Raw genomic sequence first — 22,168 nt, 5'->3', positions numbered from 1 at the left:
TGTATGCCCTGTTTTCTCAAATTCACGCTAAGATGAATGAGCGAGTGTCAGGTCAAATATAAAATCGACTGTGAGCCGGCTCTCGACAAAAATTGAATACGTCAAAAAGAACATGCTGGGCATGAAATCAAAGTTGGGCCGGCCATCGGAAAGATAAAAAAAGAAGTCACTGTCAAAATAAGGACAGAGCAAGTCGCGAAGTAATCATCTCTTCGAGACGGTTGTAAAGCCGCGATGCCTCCCTGCTCATAAAATCTGCAAATAGGAGGCACGACATTGGCTTCGTCTCGAGCGAGGCAAGGAGTTCCGCACTGACTTATTCACATGATGGCGGAACTCTGCAAACAGGCCACAAAATAGGCTGCACACTCCCCTTCAATAACCATCATCTCTGCAGCAGTCCCGCGAACCACAAATACCCCTGCTTTTCATGCAGCCAATTTCAAACTTTCATGTTTTACTTGCGCCTACGTGAAAACGATGATATACGAAAAGCTATTTGATGATGCAAGGGCTCTGGGCTTCTTGTTTTTTTTCTAGCCATTGCATTTCATATTCTATTAGGTCCTTGTAGTCGTTTTTGCGTTTCGTAACCCTTGTAAGCGCGTGACATTCGGTCAAGGTTGCTTCACCTGTGCTTTTCTTTAAGTTTTTTTTTTCCTTAGCTGATATAGAGAAGCACAACAAAGGACCATCGCATGGCGTCGCTGTAACGTTTGCAAACTGCTGCTATGTTGTTTCAGAAAGAAAAAGTATTTGCTTACTCGAGGCTGTCCATGTATTGCCGCTTTGCTCAGTGAAGACTTGGCAGGGTCACTTTATTAAGCTTTACAGTGTTTACTATCGCGATGGAAAAAGACGCGAACAACGCAGCGCCTAAGCGCTCCGCTGTTCGAATTTCTTTTGGTCACGCCTTTATCTGGGTGATGAAAAAAAATACGTTAGAATCGCCCAAGAATGCATCACGGACGACTCTAGCGTGTTTTTACTACCACCGAAGTAAAAGCGCGATGAAAAGAAGCGCAAACAGCGGAGCTCCCAGGTTCCAGTCCGTTCGCTTTTCTTTCCATCGCCCCTGTACATAATGTTTACACGTTCGGCACTCTGCTCACGTCGCTCATAATGAACACCAACGCATGGGCTTTGAATAAAATTCGATAGCTTAAGTTCGGGTGGCCACGATGGTTCTACGCCACTGCCGCCATCTCCAGTGTGCACGCGTAATATTGTAATAGAATTGCAGTTACAAGTGTAAGAGTGAACCCTGCCCGCATTAACTGCTCTAGCTTTCATCTGATATTATATTTTTATACTTCCTGTGCACCAGTGACCTTCTTTATACATCAATTAATTGTAGTGCGCTGAAATACGTCTCAACCCACTGAACAAACGTTTTCAAAACAAAACAAAACATTCGCCTTCTCTAGCACTACGTTGAAGCCTAAGCCCACTTAAAAACGTTGCCTACTCTAAGGCATACGCGTCGGCTACACCCATATAACAACATAAAGCACTGCGGGGATTTGTAGAAAGAACTTATTCGCTTAAAGTCTGCGTCTGATCCAGCACACGCCCCGAGGGTCGCGTGCACGCTATGGGCGAGCATTTTGTGCAGCCCCGTAACAAATAGTTTGCGGAAAACGCCCTGGCCGCGTTGCTATGAAAGTTGGCGAGTGAAGAACGCCCCGAAAAGCGCAGCCGACCGCGCGCAAAGTTGCTGGGGGAACGACGGTCTATCCATTTTCTCTAAAAGGGAGCCCCGCGTGACTCAACGCCGATTCATCCCTCCCGACCTTTCTGCTAATCCTGGACGCGCATGTTCGCCGCCGCTGGGCAAGCTCTCTCCCTTCCGCATCTCCACAAATAGGAACCCCTCTCCACTCTTCCCCTCTCCCCCCACTTCCCGTGTATCCCTCTTTTGAGAAAGAGGAAGGATTCTCCTCCCGAAAAGTTCCCTCTTCAGCGCGAACTCGACGCGAGGGAAAGCCAGAGAGAGGACCCGTCTCCTTCAGAGTGGCCACCGTTCCACGCTGCGTGCTTCTTCCTAATTCAATTCTCACGCGATCGCTTTCGACCCGCAGCCGCCAGCGTCCCGTTAAAATTCCGCGTGGCCGTGTTCTCTCCCTCACAAGAAAAAAAATATTCCTTAAAAACGCAGGGCACTTTGTGTGGCCAGAATGAGGTTGACAGACAAGCGAGAACAAAAACTGATAAATATACTTGGCGAGAGGAGTAGGGGAGTATGGAAGTATAGCAAACAACGCATCCTCCTTTTCGGATGGGATGCGCTCCGTCACTGCTGCTGTGTATGTTGTCATTCTTTTTCTATTCCTTTCCTTTTTCTCTTCATTCCTCTCTGCGTGTTTGGCAGGATATGAAGAAGCTTTCCGTGTCCCCCTCTTTATTGACTCTGCGAAGGAATTTACGAGTTCGTCTCTTGGCCAGAAAACGCAGGGAACACATATAAAGCCGAAAGTCAAGAGCCCATTTTCTGAAAAGTGACCAACATATATTTCCCCTGCTCTGTCGCAAGCCCACTTCAAATAAGTAGAAGCTTCAATGTGGCAAGAGAAAGGGGCAGGAGAAAAGAAATACTTTTCGAATGGCGAACCCGACGCTGATAGTGCTGCAGGACCGTTCCGCTTGTTCTTCTACTTGTCTCGTCATTTCTAATTCTTTTCCCGCTTGTTGTGGTACGTGATTGGTGCTTGTTTATCGCCAGGTTTTCGATGCAACGCAGACGTCGCTCTTTATTTCTAGGTTCTTCTTGAATTCCGGACGAATAAAGCACAAGTAATTCAGAAAAATAACTGAAAATTATATCTCCGTCCCCAAGATATTCGAAGTATGAGCCACAGCTAATCTAACTGCAACCTGCCTGTTATATCGTGATATTAGACATTCTGCTCAGCAAAGTGAGATCTGTATTTCGCGACTAATGGGGCATAGTTTATAACAGAGGAGATAAACTTCCTTCTTGTGACAAGTTAAAAAATCTTCTTTCTTATGCATATTACCTTTAACAGTCACCATTAATTAACTCAGTAACAGCAAATATCTTGGTTTAACGCTTAATACCAACTATATCCTGGAATTCGCACGTAGAAAATATTTGCGCACCTTCTTGAATTTGTGCGTTTGAAATAAACCTCGGAAAGACCGCCAGGTTTAACTACTCGCTTACCGTTTACTACTACGGCCTAAGCTCAAGTATTAATGCATCGTGTAGAAGCGTACACTGGAGTCAATATTAGTCAACTTGAAAGAATTCAAATAAAACCGGCAAGATTTGCCTATATTAAGTTTACACTGTTTTATTCCCCGTCAGAGCTAATTTAATCTAATGGTATCTAACACCGTGATGTGAGAAGAAGATATATATTCAACGAGAATTTCAATTCTAATTTTTAAACAACTAACTGATCATTTAGCCTGCACTGTACCACTTTTATGCCCAACCTTTACGTCACTATCATCCCAGTTCACTAGGCCCCTATTTTGCTCTCATTCACACATTCAAGTGGTTCCTTCTTTCCGCGCAAGATAAGTGAGTGGAATTTGCCGGCACAGTGATTATTATACAGCGCGGAGCGACGTTACTTTCCTGTCTTCTTGTTCATTCTTGCTGCTCTGCTGCTTGGATCCGTGAAATGATCTTCACTATGCAATAAATACTAGCCTTGGCCCTTTGTTCTCCTGGCCATTGCTTGAAAGATTGTAGACGGAGTTTGCTGTAATTTCGTAGGGTTCTTGTTCATTCCACATAAACTGACGTTTAATTGAGGTACATGTGCTTAAAGATTGTAGCGAGTTCGATTTTACTGGAGCTGATTTGATTATTGATAAAGCAGGGGTTATTTTAGACGCAAATTAACTCTCCAATATTTTCCCGAAAAAAAATCAGTTTTTACGATGTCATCTTCAGAGAACAATAGTGAACTCCCAGTGTAGAGAAGAAAAACACTTTCATTATATGTAATCCTTTCAGGTACCTATGTGAAAGTATGACGAGTTCTCTAAGTGTCTCACGACAAAAACGAACCACATGCATTTGAGATAAGCAAATGAATACATCAAAATTAAATAAAGCTTAAGGATGAACAACGCAACTTAACTGCCATCAAGCACAGCTGTTTTCCTAGCTAAACGTATTCGTGTACACACTTGTACTTGGCTGTTGCCAGCAATATTAAACTAAGAGAAGAACCACTGAGTAATTCATCTTTGACAAAATTGTTCCATTCTCGACAGACGCGGTCGCGTATACATAACGATTTCTTGGCCTCAAAAAATTTCGGCCGGTGTCCGTCGGTTATTTCATTCGTAATCGGATGAAATTATACACGCTTTTTATACAACCTTAGCTGTCTAAAAAACTTGATGTCTCTCTACATAAACATAGTTGTAGACTCCTCCATTGTTAATTTATGTGCACATTCTGACATCTCTCAGAGTCTGTGACTTTTTTTCAGATCAACTAAAAGAGCTCGAAATGTTTTTAGAGAGGTATCAGTTTAAGACAAATAGGTGTGCTTCTAGGGGGATAAATGAACAGGCTTCACAAGAACAAACATGAAATAATTTCAATAGTTTGAAACTCGACTTCAACCTTTAAAGCGCGAGAATTGAGAGAAAAAAGTAACGCACACATAGCGTTACTTTTTTTTTCATGAGCACAAAGGCAGGAGTAACAAGTCTTCCTTCGCGTCAGTAACCTCCCACCGCCCAAAAAAAATATCTCGTTTTATTAAATGCAGGAAATCTGTGCTTATCCCAATGCCTCCAAGGCTTGCTTTTTTTTTCAGCCCCAATAACCTTATCAGTAACGCCAAGTCTGTATATTTTCTCGTCGCCGGCTTCCCCCTGCACGGTTTTCTCAGCCTGTTAGGAGGTTATTTCTTTTTGTCACAGCGTGGCTTCACAGAGTTAATCGTTCCATATGCCTACCTGCGTGCTTCCATTGTTATCAAGTCACCTGTATAACTTTAAAACTCGTGCTCAGTGACCATGTGGCACCTATTCTGAGCGTTTCATCGCAATAAATACTATACATCACAACGCAGGTCCCTGTACACATAAAAAAAAAATCATGGGCGAGTTTTAGACTACTCCAGGGCGGCACAGCATAGCGCACGCATAAGAGCTGCAGTGAAGACCCAGTGGCAAAGTATCCTCCTTCTGTACACTATAAGTAATGTGTTCAAATCCCTGCGTCGGTGGGAGGCCATTGGCTTTGTAGGGCATACACATGATCGCCGGCGAGTTTTTCTGCTTTTTAAGGAGAAATTCTTGATCAAGGTGTCACTTCGTTTCTGGGAGCAGCGTACGTAGTGCTCATGCCGGGGCCCCTTTGAATATACGAGAGTGCAGGTTCTGGGCGACATCAGATAAGCTTCACGGAGACTAACGCATAATTTAAAAATTTGTACGCAGAGCTTTCTCAGTCCCTTTCTCTCTATTTTTTTTGTTCTGAAACTTGTATATTTATGCCCTTACAACGAGTCATATATAGTTTTTCGGAAGACATACAAACAGCTCACTGTCGTTCTTTTTTTTTGGTAAAACACACAATTAACGCCGCGAGAATTAATCGGAATCTGGCAAAGCTGCACTTCTCAAGTATTCATCAGAATTATTGTGCTATATTTTTCACGGGAACTGAACAAACCCTCAGTGACCAGCTCTGCAAATATTTGAAGAAGTTTAAATTTTAAGTTCGAGGCGACAGCGCTAAGAAAAGCATTACAAGAACCTCTTTTTGAATTCCTTGGAGGGAATGTATCGAACACAAGCGGCTGCAAATCTGTCAACATATGATGCAGCCTGCTATTCTCCCACCTCGGCAGCCTCTCTCTGCCTTCACCTTTCTGAAACGCTTTCCCCCTTGGTTTCTTTCCTTTTAAAATTAACGCCACTATCAGAGCGAGTTTGCGTCAGCTTCGTGACATTTGTTTACAGTTCTTCTCATTTTATGGTATGTGACGTCATTAAATAAAATTAGATTTGCATGCACGAGGCAGAATTTTTTTTTTACGAAATACGCTGTGATACGAAGAAAAAAATGCAGAAAAAGCATTCCCCATCCATCAGGCTTACGCAAGCAGAGAAAAACGCGGGCTAATGCGCTTTCTCGCACGAGTATGGCTCACTCTCGAGCATGCCTGCCAGCAGCGTGGAATGTGGCGTTCCGGTATGAGCGGGCTTCCAACCTCTTTCGAAAGGGTGGCAATATGGAGAAGCGCGCTTCAATTTTTCTTCATTCTTCATACGTGCAAGCAAAGCATTTCTTTTTTTTTCACTGTGATCTGTTTCCTGTCATGAAATCCTACAACTCTGTCATCTAGGGTTGTCTCCTTTCTCCGTTAGGATAATCTTTTCCATAAACATCACAGATGAGCGCCTTTCTCTGCACAGCGCTTGCAGCGTGCGAGGAGTATTGCTTATGTGCGATGCACTCCAAGAATTCAGAAACGCTTGTTCGTGAAGCTTCTTAACAAGCGCTGTGCTAAATTTTTTCTCGTGTGACATTAGAAACCACTAAGTCAGAAGCGCTCGGTCGCCTTGCAAAAAAAAAAAAGTCAATGAAATGGCTGCAGTTCCTCTTCGTCTAGCGGTAAGCATTAAGAAATTTCTAGCTATGTGTTGTTTGTACTGAAGAAATTTAATTTTATATTAAAATACATTCAAGCAGTGCCGCCCTCGTAAGCTGCATCGTCGTTTTTAGCTTCACACAAGACTTTTTTCAAACTTAAAGCTATCATTGGCTTTATACAAAAAGCAACAGACCAACTCAAGTCAAAGGCAGATTTCTCGGCGTATGCAAGTGAGAAGTGCTGAAGTAAAAAGTAAAAAACATTCTCCCACGACACCTGGCATTTAATTGCCTATTTCTGTAGAAGGCTTGAAAAAGGGTGACTGTTGCAGAAGGTATACGGCAAAAAAAAAGGAAGAAAGCATGTCGGATAGCAGATAATTGGCAACGACAGCGGCAAAAAAGGCATTTCGTAATTCCACAAGCACTGAACACTTTGAGCCGTAAAAATTATACGGATGAATATTACGGATCACTGATGAGCTTAACCTATGAAACTATTAAAGGAGAGACGGCGAGAGACACTACGCCGAATGCACGTCTCGGAGAACATACGAAAGACTGAAAGAAAGGACCACCTGACATGCAACGGATACCAGTGTGCAGCTGCTTTAAGAGCGCAAGATACAATGGAGCCCGAAATTTTTTACTGCCGTGCCAATCTCCAGGATAGAAGCCACAACACCCTCTATTTATCATGTTTATAAATGGTCTTTTTGACGTGGAAGGATGTATATGCCCCTTGTGATTGTACGCATGCTTACACCTGCGTTGGATTTTGAAGACACTTCTTATCCGCAGCCTAAAAGGAGTGACCTGTTTTCGTGAGCCGCGGCGGCATACATGAGCGTGTCAATAACGATGCAAATAAAAACAAGTGTCAGATTACGGTGGCTTCTCAAGCTTTAAAAGAATATCTGATGTCCGTATTGTGCAATGTATGGTATGAGGGACGCCACCGCAATGGAGGTTATTTTGACCAGACAAATAGCGTTCGGTTCATACAAGGACCACATACGAACAACAGTATGGCATTATGCATTAGGCTAACATCATCTTCAATTGGGCAAGTTGGTAACCTGTCGTTGTTGACTGCCAAAACCTAGGCACAAAAGCAAAAGGAAGAAAACAAAGAGGGCAGAGCTGCCATAAGCTGTATTATTTTCGTGCTGCTCGACAAGTAGCCATGAAATATGCCAATGATACACACGTAAAACCGGCGCCCTGAAGAGTATCCAAGGAACAAAAAAAACTTTCACAATAATAACAGCGGATACTTTCGCTATAGTGATGCCACGCACCTACTGGGCTTCACCACAATTAGGGTAACTAGGCAGTGAAGCATGCTTTAAGAGTGGATTTCAACAATGCGCAATTGCAATATGTTTGTTCCCAATTCACTATGCGCAGTTTTAGTTAACGGCGGTACTGTAAGTTTTGCAAGCAAGAAAAATGTAAACGGAATTTGTGTGTTTTTAGATGAACAGATTTCGATGAAGTCGAGAGTTGGACGAAAACTCGTCTGGTCGGGGACAATCATAATAAAACTTAAAAGGAGGACGCCGACCAAAAGTAAAAAAAAAAAACAAAATGACGTTTCGGCTCCCGTACGGGAGCCAAAACGTCATTTTGTTGTTTTTTTGTTTTTTTACTTTTGGTCGGTGTCCTCCTTTTAAGTTTTATGAACATATGTCGAGTAGGTGCATTCCCTTACCGCTTCAAGCACCTCGCTACCAATTGTAAACTACTGTTCCCTTCCGAGACTGTTTAACATTACTTTGGTTGGAAATGGGTGTGGGCGGGGCATGTAATGCGAAGGCGAGTTAACCGGTAGTCCGTAAGAGTAACAGTACGGATTCCAAGAAAAGTCAAGTGTAGCAGGCGGCGGCAGAAAGTTAGGTTGGCAGATGAGATTAAGAAGTTCGCGGGGGTAAGATGGCCACAGCTGGCAAAGGACAGGGTTAATTGGAGAGATATGGGAAAGGCCTTTGCCCTGCAGCGGGCGTAGTCAGGCCGGAGTTGGTGATAATGATTATTATGATTTTGACGTTGTTTAACTAATAGCATCATTGTCGCTTCTCGGTTGCTAGAACGTGAGTGCACCACTTCATATTTCACTTCCGTTTAATGCCTCTCATGGTCAGGCAAAAGAACGCCGAAATGAATTCTCAGACATTGTTAATTTTGTCCTTCTTTATGGCTACAAAAGCGAATGGGTTAAAGATAAAGTACCCCTGTCAATCTTCAAAGTGTTCTTTGTGTTTCATAAGCTTCGTTCGTAACCAGGAGATGTCGTGCGACTTGTGAAATTGCGCGCAAGCTTTTATAGTGAGTAGTGATTCGCATTTTGTCATCTGCATTGTTTTTGTTGAGTAGTCGCTTAAGCGCGCTACCGCTTTGATTGTTCCGCTTTGTTCTTGCAATTCTTAAACTAAGCCGCATTCATGTTCATTTCCAGAAAAAGCTAATTCCTACAGGGTGCCACTACTTTAAAAGCAGACTGGGGTCTCGTGTTTCGCACTTTCGTGACAAACAAATGAAGCAACAATGCCGCCCGAGCTAATTTACCACGACAGTTCATTCATGCCCTATTTGCAGAGATTGTTCTTACTGTCCTAAACTTTGGCCTTTCCGACAGAAAAAAAAACGAAAGAAATCGCTCTCTGATCGCTCAGTTCGCTCTCGCTCTAACTGCTAATCTGCTGAGTCATTGGACTGGATCGCGTCCTCGAGAAACGGAGGCGAAACACTTTGGCGATGCTGAGTCATTTGCACTCGGCAGGCAGCTGACACAAGCAGGAGTCAGACAATTCATGTCTTCCGTTTGCGAGCTGTATGCAAGTGTTCGCGCGCACTTCATTCAAGCACACTCTCGTACTCGGCTCGTCAAGTTCCGGCCGCAACCGCGTTTCCCCTCCGGGGATCGGAGGGGAGACATCTCCCTCTTCAGTGATGAGCCGGAAGAGAGCAGCTCTCGGGCAGTGACGACCCTGCGCACAACTGTATATTCTGGAAGGGAAACTGGCGCGGTTGGCGAGAATCGAAGGGATCCTGGCAGTAGCTAACCGGGAGCGTGCGTCGTGAGCAGCCGACGTTCCCTACAGCTCTTGAAAACGGGGGAAGGAGGGGAAAATATAGCGGAAAAGGGGGCCCCCCCAATTCTTTAGAGCCGCCCTGCTTCTCGCAATTTCGTAATCACGAACGCAAGGCGAACCGAATGTAGTACGTACATGGCCGCGCACGACTCGCTGTGCGCCCGCCTCCTGTCTCCTAGATAGATCCTGGGAGGCGCTGGATTCGTTACCACTGCGGCGCGACTCAAGAGTTCAAAACTGGCGACGCAATAGTAGACGAGATGCAGGGTACCTGCTGGAGCTGGCGTAGGCAAATTGTGGTCGCTCGAAAAAGGACAAAGCTTACTTTTTTTCTACAGGTATTTTAAAAGCGGAATTCTCAAAAACATCTCTGATAGATATTTATGCTCGCACGTTTGATCACAATGCGTTTTAAACGTCTTCGTCCCTTCCGGTTCGCAGGCCGGTGCTTAATTATATAACATACATACTTCTGTTTCTTGTTCAAAATGAATCCGTTTCTCTTTTGGTTTCTTTTTGTTGTCTTTTTTCCAAGTGTTCAGTTGTTGCCTTGTTTCCGAGCGCTCTCTTTCTTACGGTTAAGCGCGAGCGTGTCTTTCTCTTGTTCACGAGCACTCGCTTGTACGACACCCTAGCCCGTACCAGCGTAGTTCATGTCGGAGTCCCAAAAAGAATTGCACGCACAAAAAGGAGAAATATGGGCAGGGCTGTTCATAAGCGAAGCGAGGGCCTCTATCTGCAAGAATTATTACCCCCAAAGTAACTACCTCATTACACTTGCAGCGCGCCCCGGCGCAGTGCTGCTTAGAGTTCAGCACGTTCACCCGGTCCGAAAGGCGACAACCAGAGAGCAAAACTACGCGGCAAAAGAGAAAGCCCGCCGCCAAAAATCATAACGCTGTTTGCAAAAGAACCTTCGGCGTTTTTACGCACCGGTGGACCCTCGTCGTAATTCGCCATTTATACTCACAAACTCCGGGAGGCAAATGCAGGCGAAGAGCCACGCGAACGAACGAAGATTGAAGAAAACAGAACTCGTTGTCGCGCGACGGACAGGCACGTGCGCATAAAAATAAGGAAGGCTCATGGAAAGAACCGAATAAAGAGAAAGAAGCGGAGGAACGAATGTAAAAGGGGAAGACCGCCGCCTCCGCCGTCGCCTCGTCTTCGCGGCTCCACCTTTGGTCCGGATCCCTTTTATTCCCGGCTCCGAAGAATGAAGATGCGCACAGGCGCTCCGTCGGGCCTGGCCGTAATTTGCGCCATATACACGGAGGAAAGCGCCCAGCTGCAAGGAACATTGAGGGTCGGCAAGAGAGAACACGAAAATGAACACTTAAGGAAACGTTGCTGGCGGGTGTCTCTTCTCGGCCGGCCAAATAAAACAATGAAAGGAGGATACGCGCATTTTTTGCAAGGGCGCTCGAAGACTTTCGGTGCTTAATGAAACAGTAATTCGAGACGAGAGTTGGTTTTAGTTATAAAAGGGCTTAAGTGAACTACTGGTTCGCCTCTTTTTGGTCTTCGCTACGGTCGCAGATAGGGCGTTACATTAAGCTAATGCTCAGCAAGTTCATTCTTTTTTTTACTTACACCCAGGAATCACAGGTTGGCAAATGGAAGTTTGCAGTTATTTTTTCTCTTTTTCTCTGTAGAAGCTGTTGAGCGGTACGTCCAGTATGTTACGATCCCCATCACCCCTACCACAACTAAACTGAATTTTTGCAGAGCCATGCCGCTCGTTGCATCTTCTTGCAGTATTCACGTTTCACCAGTGTTGCAGCATTAAAATAGAGAAGTTATAGCATAGCGCGAAATGCGGTCCGGTACCACGATCCGCTTCCATGGGGTACCACTGGACGTACGCAAATCGCCCTGAGGGCTCCAGATGGCGCCACATGCCCGTCAGCTGCGTGCCGGATTGCCGCGTCGGAGCCAATCAGCGCGTGCGCAGCGGCTCCCCGCTGAGCCGGATCACTGCAGCGGATCGTGGATCGCGCTATACTATAGCTCTAATAACGTTTCGAGCTCGATTTCTTATCGCACCTTCGTAGATTTTCACGAGCACTTTCGCATGAACTTTAACAACACCCGTCACCTCACGGTGACTTCCTTCCACCACTTCCCATCGATTTCGTGTCCCGCGTCCGCCGCTTTAAAGTCAAACAAGCCCCGTTCCACACATCTCCTCACTCGTAGTCATTCATTCTGACTGTAACGAGCTGTCGTCAGGCACTGCCACCAGTTTAGCTAAGTTTCAACGGCTAGTCCACTGTGATACTGATACATAATCTCAGTCGCCGCCTCTGCTAATGCGTCTTTACTTTGTCGCTTTTGTTTATGATTCTGTTTTGATATTTTTGTTGTTTAATGAGGATAACTGCATTAGTACCACGTGTCAATCAATTTTTCATGTTTCATGTTTGTCTTGTTAGCAATGTTTTTTTCTTCAGCGTATTTTTCTTCACCAATTTCTTTGTTTACATTTGCATATTGAAATTTTAAGCTCATTACGTCTGTATGACTCTGCTACCTTTATTAATTTTGCGAAGCTGGTGATACCTTATAAGCGACTCACCTCTTTTGATTTTCTATTTTGTTAGCGTCTTATTCAGCTGTTTATTTTTTACAATATCGGTATATTATCTGCACTGCGCCAACACTCCTCCTCTGCATGCCGCGAAGGTGTTAGAGGTGTTATGAGTAAGCATATAAACGCATGCAAACAACTTTCAGAATTAGTTGAAAAAAAAAATGTCGAACCTGATGCTTTAGTGGCAGTGCCTTCTCTAGACTTCTTTTTTTTTTCCAAAAAAGTTCTTTGCACGCACGGCACAAACCGATTTCTCGTGGAAAATAACTGTAACAAAAAAAGAGCAAATTTTGAGCCCGGCTTAGTGTATTTTTGTTTGAAACGTAGCAGTGCAAGCTTCCGAGCCATAGTGGCATCGATCGCTATCCTGAAGAAAAATTTGCTTTAGCCGAACAAAGATTTCTGTCACCTCCCTGTAGTCCACGACGAAAAGCTTAGTCATTTTGTTGGCTTTCCGCTTGCTTCTTCACCGACTGCAGGCTACGGCCGGGAGAGACCACAAATCTTGAAAGCTGGCACCAGTAACTCTCTTGAGATGAACGAAGAATTTCGGAGAGAAGCTTTTTCTGGTGCCTGCGTGAAAGACAGCCTTCTCAGCGCAAACTAAAGCCCTGGTCGTTCATCACAATAGATGCGAAAATCGTTCTTCTGGAACGTTTACGTCAAGATTCTTCGTTCTGTTGTTTATTAAATGTTAGGTATGTCAACTTCAGGTTTCAAATCAATGCGTCGAATTACAATGTTAAAGAGATTTCAGATATTTTGTCAAATCTTCGTACAAAAAAATTCTTCTGGAACTTTATCTCAGTTTAAGCCAATGTTTAGAGAAAACCCCTAAAATGAGGTAGATTTGTAATAATAGGGTAATTACTCACTAGCATTCGTCAGAGCACAGCCGTACGACTGCAGAGTACAGCTCTGCAACTTCCACAGAAGTTTGGAATCTGTTTATCAGTTTGAATTTTAGTTTGAATGGGTGAATCTTAGTATGTTAAAGCAGACCGGTGAATTGCAGTTTGCGCGGAGTTTTAAAATGGCGCAGGATTTAAAGTTCAGCGCCATTTTTTATGCCCCGTTGTCTATGCCGCGGAGACAATAAGCATGGCTGTCCATTTTTAGCCGCATCAACCGGAACACCTTCGTAAAATGTATTCAAGCGAAAACTGTAAACGTCTCTCCATCATGTGCGCACAAAAAGAAAAGATAACCCTAACTCATGCACCGCTCTCATTATTTTGACATTACAAAGAACCTGGTGGTGTCTTAAAGTATGTTTGCAGTCACAGCTTTCGAATTAACGGCCCCGAGAGAGGACGCCCTTAAATGTTTCAAATTTCCCGCTCAGAGTAGTGCAAATAGCCTCGGCTGCTTTGCTACAGTAACGTTTCACAGAGGTTCAGACATTCCAGAAACATAAATGTAATTTGTCCTCGTCATTTCGTCCAATTCCTTCGCGAGTAAAAAAAGGGAGGTCTGAAACTCGGTTCGTCGCTTATTAAACTACCGTCACTTCAACTGTGTGCTTATAAGCACACAGCCATGGTACATAATGCCTCTTAGCACGAGCTACCTGTAGACCAACCAGGTTGTTCTAGTTAGCACGCTATTTTGAAGCTATGTACTACAAACATGAGCAGGTTTGTCTAGAGAGCTCGATTATGGTGCGGACCACACGAATTAAGCGAAGTCTTAGCGCAGCTGCAGGAATACGGGTACGTTACTTGCGCCTGTGTCGCGCGTGTGTCTATGCTGTTGCACTCGGGCGTAAGCCTTGTTCTGGAAACCCAGTATCTGCTCACAGGGGTAGAAACTTGGGCGAGTCGGTAACGGTGATCCATGGTATGTGAGTGTAGCGCAAAACAGGACAAGGGACAAAAAATACGAACACAACACATGCGCTAACTTCCGACTGACAGAAACCTAGGCGACCAAGAGAAACGAGATCCGTGAGGGGAAACAGGCGCATGCACCCGAAAAAAAAAAATAAAGAAAATCAGGTGAACGAGGAACTACGGACATGCACGGCTCAGAGATTCTTTAAGAAGGCCAGCTCCCTTTTGGACAGGGAGATAGACGGCTTGCTTACACATTTATCTTCCAAGGCAGCGATACGAGCTGCTTCAATAATCTCACCTGTTAACTGATCCCGGTGTCTGGCAGCGATCGAGCACTTATCCAAAAATGGCACACAACCACACTCCTTACAGTGCAAAACCAGATTACTGCCAGTAAAAGTTATCAAGTTGTTTTTGTGTTCTCGATGTCTCTCGTTCAAACAACGAACTGACTGACCAACATACCGCTTACCACAAGAAAATGGGATGGCATAAACAAGGCCGTTAGTATATTTCACGAATTTTTTCCTGTAATTAATGGTGCACGGCAGCTTTATGGGATGTTTGTCGACGGGCAAAGTTTTTTTGGATAGCGCAATTAGTTTTTCAGGGGCTGAAAAAACCACGCGAACATTATCTGCATTGCATGATGAGGTCCACTGGTCACTGACCAAGGTCAGCAAAATAATGACGTTTAGGGAGCGCTACTGCTCCCTTGTTCACAATGAGCAACCAGCTGAACGTACCGGGCTTTTTGTAGCGGTTACTATTGTTCTGAGGCATTTCGCGTAGATAGGGTGCAATGTGCCGTCATTCTTTTTTATTGTGTTGGGCGTAGTCTGGATGATTAATGACTGGAGATTTTGGCGGGCTGATACATTTTTTTCCGTTGTCGCTATATCTGCTTCATCCCAGTTAATTTCATGACCAGTCTCTTTCGCATGCTCCGCGATTGCGTTCGTTGTCACTTTTCCTTTTCGTACATCGTACTGATGTTCTTTCAGGCGTCTCTTGAAATCTTTTGTTTCGCCTATGTAAACTGATGAACAGTCGGCGCAGGCAATCTTTTGCTAAGATAAGAAACGATAAGCAAGATAAGAAAAGATAAACAAGATAAGAAATTAGCTTGTAACGTGAAAGACCAGCTCCCTCGTGCCAATTTTGCCGGCGTGGTTTACAAGATTGCCTGCGCCAACTGTTCATCAGTTTACATAGGCGAAACGAAAGATTTCAAGAGACGCCTGAAAGAACATCAGTACGATGTACGAAAAGGAAAAGTGACAACGAACGCAATCGCGGAGCATGCGAAAGAGACTGGTCATGAAATTAACTGGGATGAAGCAGATATAGTTACAACGGAAAAGAATGTATCAGCCTGCCGAAATCACGAGTCATTAATCATCCATACTACGCCCAACACAATAAATAAGAATGACGGCACATTGCATCCTATCTACGCGAAATGCCTAAGAACGATAGTAACCGCTACAAAAAGCCCGGAACGTCAAGCTGGTTGCTCATTGTGAACAAGGGAGCCGTAGCGCTCCCGAAACGTCATTATTTTGGTGACCTTGGTCAGTGACCAGTGAACCTCATCAAGCCACGATTCCTGGCCAGACGGTATGCCGTCGAACCCTCGACTACATTATCTGCATTGCAATTTTGCTTTTCTCGCTCTCGGAACACTGCTTCAACACTCTTCACACGGCTGCTCCTGGCTGTGCACATTCCTGATTGCCTGTTTATACTTATTACATAAAATCATCTGTACACATGCTCTGAGTACTGCTTTACTGATCATTCGTTCGTTCATTCACTCATAGTCGAGCGTGCCTTATCACAAATCGTAAAAAAAAATGCAGCCATTACGATCGAGGTAAGCAATGGCGCGGCTGGTTAGGTTTATTTCCTTGCTTGCTTAGTCCAGGTGTAAAACCTAAACTTACACCTCATTAAAGTCACTTGCTTCCTTGTTACAGAAGTAGACTCAGCGCTTCTGAAACGTCAGTTTTTCTTTCTTGCGGAACTGGTATGTGACCTATGAACCAATTTGATCTACTACGTCAAAATAGTGCAGCTTCCGTCTTCAAGTTCAGTGTCTAGATTTAGCACCAGCGGCACTTTGACAAGTTGAATGCTAAATTGTCAGTGCACCGACCTATGGACGCAAACTCAGGCGTAGGCTAACCCCACGATGTGTTCCTCTCGCAGCCACAAATAACCCCTTGTTTACGGGCGAAATATTGTACTCACAGCAGGCAAGCTCAACCGATACAATGAATCATTCCCCTTCCACGCTCTCTTTGCTGCAGGCGTGCTGGGCGTGGTGGTCACCGAGGTCCGCCTCATGTCGGACAGCAACAAGACGCAGTACGTGCTGCAAGGGGAAGGTGCCACGCTGCTCTGCTTCTTCGTGCTGTCGCCGCGCGAAGAGCTCCGGCGCGTGCTCTGGTTCAAAGATGGCGCCGAGGTGTACGTGTGGCGCAAGGGGCGCCGGCCGCTGGCGCGAAACCTGTTCGACAAGCGAGTCGACCTGAGCAACCGCTCTCCCTCCTTCATCACCATCCTCAGCGCACACATGTCCATGCAGGGAAACTACACGTGCAAGGTCGAGACGGACTCAGCCACGTCGCAGAACGACTTCTTCCTCACAGTCATCGTCGGTGAGTCTCAGGACTCCGTGCATTGCCGCGCTACCATCAAGTTACCCTGAAGCCGATCAGCTTGACATCCGATACAATCGCCTTGCTCTCCAGCCAATCATTTTGCTTTCCTGCCTATCACCTTGCTCTACAGGAATCAATTTTCCTTAGAGATAATCGACTTGTCCTCTAATAACTTCGCTCTCCTGCATTCAGTATGCTAACAAGCCAGCCTATCTGAAAGCGGCTGGTAGATTTTCACTTGATTTGTACACAACCAGCAGTGTTACTTACTGTTGCACACCGTGCAAGTGTACGGAGAGACAGTCGCGACTAACAGTGCGCGTAAGTCAATCTTATTACTAACCTGCCCTATTATGGCGCCGTAATGGGCCAGTCTGGCAATGAATTTCTCTTCTCCGCCGCTGCCACAGAAGATAGCGGTACGAAATAAGTGACCATTCAGCGTCTTTATCCGACGCCAAATGGTAACTGTTGTTGGAAGCGTGCGAGTCAAATGTGTGTTTTTTGCTGAAACCAAGGCCCCGTTATTTCATGTAATGAAGGCATTCATCGATGCAAAATTCCATTCTGAAGAAGAAAAACCTATTTTTTACTGCGTTGGCACAACAGTCCTCGTTCTGAGAGAACGCCGTGGTCTGTCCGGATCTGTGTCTGCCTGTGGGCGCGCGCGTGTGTGTGCGTGGAGGGAGGGGGCATTGATTTCAATGTCCGCAGTTATGGTTACGGGGTCTCGCGAGGAAATGCATTTTCTGGAAGACGCGAGGGAAAGGCCTGCAGTCGCTTAAACAAGATGCCATTTGAGAGTGAGTCCTGCAACGGCACGTTCGTAGCGCCGTTGATAAGAACCTTTCTCCCATAATGCTTGTCATTTCGACGAGACTTTTAGTCGAATAACAGCCATGACACCCTGCTCACACTTCTTTATCGAAATTAAAGTTGCTGTCATAAGAATACAAAAAGGTTTAGCTGTACAAACAACAGCAAGGCAAGCAAAGACGCATCAAATGAAGAGGGTCGACAAGGAAACGCTTCCAGGGTAAAAAAAAGAAGGCTGTCGAGTACCTTGAAAGCGTGTGTATAAATGTTTATGCGCTAGATACAAATTGCACAAAACGAAATATTAATGCAATGACATAGTGTTACGAAAACAAAGCCCAAACAAATCAAAATCTTTTCGTAAAGGAAAAAATATCGACACGTTAAACTTTATTTCTGTGCAATAAATTTTCCTTGCGTTGTTGTAAGGCATATAATAAAATAAAGATAGGCCCTAATGCTATAGATAAGTCTTCAGTTAACCGGCTCCTTTGTTTAGCGGCTGCTTAGGGGAATGAAAAATCTCCGTGATCCATTGTGACAGCAGCGGTCGTTTGTTGTCTTGATTCGTATTGCGCTATATTATTTTCATTTTTTTCCTTCAATTTAAACGAACATGTAAGCAGAAGGCGTCTGACAGTGGTGCCGACTACTCCAGTTCGCAGCGGGGGAAAAATCCCACAGTAGCCGACAACAAAGTACAAAATACACCAGTGCTGCGGCGCTCAGTACGCAATAAAAAAAAATCGGAATTCAACGCATCAGGGATGGTAACAGTGAGCTGCGGGAAAATGAAACCAGAACAAAACGCAGCCTTTCATCATTGCCAGCTGCCGCATGTGATGCAATGGTTGATATCAAGAATGCAATGTCGTCTGCTGGCTGTGCACTCCAAACGAAAAAGAGTTTTTTTTTTTTTATAAGGGAGTAAGTTGTCCACTAGCACGCTCGTTTTTATAAAAGGGAGCTCATTCCCATTTTGCTCCAATACAAGCGTATTCATGTTTAGAGTGCCGTATGAAATACAAGACTTGACCGATGGTACAGAGAGAGGAGGAATAAATCGGAAGACATCGCAAAATACGGCGCCGGGTATTGCGAAGTTGTCGCAATCACATCTCGCTCGATGCCGCAGACTCGTGCAAGGAGGACAGCTGGACGACCTTCTCTGACCGGGTGTCGTGCACCGAGACCGTGGAGCTGGACTGCGGAGGCATGTTCCCCAAGCCGTCGCCCGCCTGCGGCGTGTACAACGACCAGACGGGCGTGTACCTGAACACGGTGCCGTTCGACCGGGTCGAGCCGGCGGCCAACTCCACGTACGAGGTACGGCTGCACCGCGTGTTCCAGGTGGGCGACTGGCTCAGCTTCCGCAACCTCACCTTCCGCTGCCACATCATCGTCCTGGGCACCGACTGGCGCTCCGGCATCTCCCACAAGCTGTTCGGAGGTGAGCCTTGCCTCTGCTGCACAGACGCTCTGAATCGTTTAAGAGTGCCGTAAAGCACTGTGTGACATTTTTTTTCTTTGTTTTGTCCATAGATTTGGGTTCAAACTTCCATTGAACGAGTCGCAATTCGCTGGCGCTCGTACGCGCTATCAGATTATAATAGCCAGTGATGCGACGGCCGATATTGCAGGCAGTCGAGAACTTTTTCTTTTTTACATGCAACCAGCCGCCTATAGGCGGACGCTTGCTCGAATTCATCCGCAACGTTTTACACTTGTATGATAAATCTCTGTCAGAGAAGCGTTCGAATCTTTCCTTATTGTGTGAGGCTGAGAATAGATGAGAAATAGGTGCAATGAAAATGACTCTGAAGTAAGTGAGTCTGCATCAGCAAGTTCTGTAGGCAGGTAGCACGGCCTCACAGAACGCCTTTTTTCTTAAGATGCAACAAAAATTTAAGCGTTGAAAGTCACCAATACTTCCTGTCCTTTTTCTTTATCTCTCTCTCTCTCTCTCTTTCTTGTTTAGAAGCTAAGTTTTTCTGGCGTCTCCGCTGTGCGTTTGTTAACTAAGCAACGCTTAAACTATTTCTTTCAACTGCTCCGTGAGATTTCTGTTCTTCGCTACTTGTTTTTTTATCCGCCGGTAGCCTTTTAAAAGTTACCTGCTTTACAAAATACAAATATTCCTTCAACCACTTGAATGTATTCAATCATCGCAGCTGGAAGAAGTGAATTTTTCGAGCCTTTGCTGTTGGCATGTCAGAGGCCTGAAACATCATGGCGTGCAAACCCAATTCTAGCGCCTATTCGATTGAAAGCTCCGCGCACTAGCCTACGATTTAACTACGGGGAAATTTCCTTTTCTTTTTTTTTACGCGCGTCATTAGCGCGGAAAGTGTGTCACACTTTCCACCCGCCACAGCCAACCTACCCGAAGGTCTACATTAACCACGACAGCCAACCTACCCGGAGGTCTACATTCTATATCTCTGTTTTGGCTTTTTTCTTTTCTTTTTGCGCTCATGGAAATTTATGGTGTTCCGGTTTCGAACTAGCAAACAGAGACAGGAGAGAAACTTTTAATATTATTTCTTTAGCGTGGCGATAGGACACGGCTTTTCAAGCGAGTTGCGAGAGATTCTAAGCGAGTAAGGAGCAAAAAAAATAATAGGGGTTGTTTATCCGGACTGCACGGTTAAATTTACCGTAAAATACTCTGTGGCATTGCTTCATTTAGTTATTTTTATTGTTTTATTTTCTCTATATATTTACGGCAAATCATTCATTCGCATTTAGTACACCAAAATCACCTCTCGATGAGACTTCCACACTGTATTTTTCTATTAAATGGCATCACTTCAAGCATCGCACATTCCTCTTGTGTCACCAAATCTTTTATTTCATGTCTCACTCCTATTCCTGTGATTAAGGTGATAAAAACAACCACTAGCAATAGGCATTCCTTAGGAATTTAGCTCCCATGTGGAGTGATACCTGGTATGCTCTTTCATGTTTTTTTTATATGCGGTTGTTGTGATTGAAATAAACAACGGTAAGTAAAAGTACCAATGAGCACCGTGAAGTGAAACCTATGTTATTGAAGGAGAAGTTGTTTATACCACTGCAGCCGCCGAAAGAAGTTACAAAATTTGTGTATTACCTTTCATTCGACCGAAGGATTGCAGTCCATCTTGGGACTCGGGCACCGAGCTAAAAATGCGATCGCCGTCAGAGAACAGGTTATCAGAGACTAAATCGTCGCCAAACGTCGTTGAAGTTGCAAATAAGCGTTTTGTTGAATACCCGTAAGGTATATGACCCAGCGAATATGTCATTGCGCATGAATCAACCAGCAGTGACATCAAAAGCAACCTCTCACATCTTTCAACGCGACCACGTGTAAAAGGTCTGGGAAGTTGCTTTTGGTGTTTTAGAAAAAGTTATCAGCTAAACGTCTATTGCGCACACGGGTTTGCGTCTTCGAAACATGTTGCAGCGGCGCGGTGATAGTCCCACGCGAGCAGAGGAGGCAAGGAGACGTGAAAACGTCCCAATTAAGAAAAGAGAAAAAATCTGCGCAGCTTCCATGCGCGAACAAACACAGTAGGAAGCGATTTCTCACACCGGCGGCGAAGTTTTATTCCAGGAGGTACACATCGTAAAATCTGCACGTTTTCACACTGGTCAAGCTCCGTGTACGAAATTGCTTTAATTTCACAGCGAGCAACTTGCGCAGCACTCTCAGAGTTGATAACTCCACTGTTAATCACCTCCCCTGCCGCTCGATCGCAAAAAGCTCTCAGGGACTCGCAAAGTCTAACGAACTGAGCTTACGAGGACTATTACGAGCGCTTCCTTGAGTGCGTAGCGCGCTGCGTCACCTTCCCGCAGACTTCCTGCGGTCGCTAGTCAACACCTCAGAAATAGCCCGAAACGAATACCGTACAACACGCGCAAAGAGTACATTACGAAAGTCTGGACACGAAGGTTTTAAAAGCTTCGATTCAGTCATTGTCGGTTGCCTGATAGCAAGCAGTGATATGCATCACAAGTTCTGCAGTTCTGCCACTGATTCTCGAATACGTGATGACACCTTCTGTCGTGTCGCTGCATTGTGACGGTGAATGGCTCAGATAGAACAAAAAAACTGAGGATTCCTTGTAATAATCGCGAATAAAAGTATCGGTCATAGCAGTAATAACGTGTTTTCACATCTCTATCAAAGTATGGTCACGGTGCTGATCCATGACGTTAACTTTACTGACACATGCGGTACAAATTTGCCATTTTTGAGGCGTTATGCACCGGGTAAGCTTTTATCCGTTGTTGTTTTGTTTTTTTGTTTTTTGTGGCGGCAAAAGCGCTATTGTAGCACCCCCGCTGTTAGAAAATATTGCTCGCGTCAAAATGTCTTGTTATCATGTTGGCTTGGTTGCAACAAGATGGTGCTATATATAGCTCACCCGCGTAAGCAATATGATCAGTGTTCTGTTCTTCTTACACCCTCTCTTTTTTTTTTCGAACCCGTAACGAACCGCGCGGAAAGTCAGCCGTCGTGCACAAGTTCGTGGGAGAAGTTGCTTCCGCTGCAAAACGGATGTGTAGCGGAAGGAAGCCAA

The 22,168-nt window shown here is 44.9% G+C and overlaps 1 protein-coding gene across 1 annotated transcript in view; it reads left to right on the top strand.

Moving 5' to 3' along the window:
* LOC144093656 (uncharacterized) overlaps positions 1–22,168 on the top strand; it is a 64,306-nt gene that overhangs the window by 28,565 nt on the left and 13,573 nt on the right. Inside the window, exons 2-3 of the mRNA XM_077627247.1 lie at positions 16,428–16,778; positions 18,733–19,047. Coding sequence (XP_077483373.1) covers positions 16,428–16,778; positions 18,733–19,047 — 666 coding nt within the window. The remainder of the gene's footprint in view (positions 1–16,427; positions 16,779–18,732; positions 19,048–22,168) is intronic.

Source organism: Amblyomma americanum, chromosome 6, assembly GCF_052857255.1.
Source record: "Amblyomma americanum isolate KBUSLIRL-KWMA chromosome 6, ASM5285725v1, whole genome shotgun sequence".
Classification (NCBI taxonomy): domain Eukaryota; kingdom Metazoa; phylum Arthropoda; class Arachnida; order Ixodida; family Ixodidae; genus Amblyomma; species Amblyomma americanum.
This window is presented reverse-complemented; position numbering and strand designations above follow the sequence as displayed.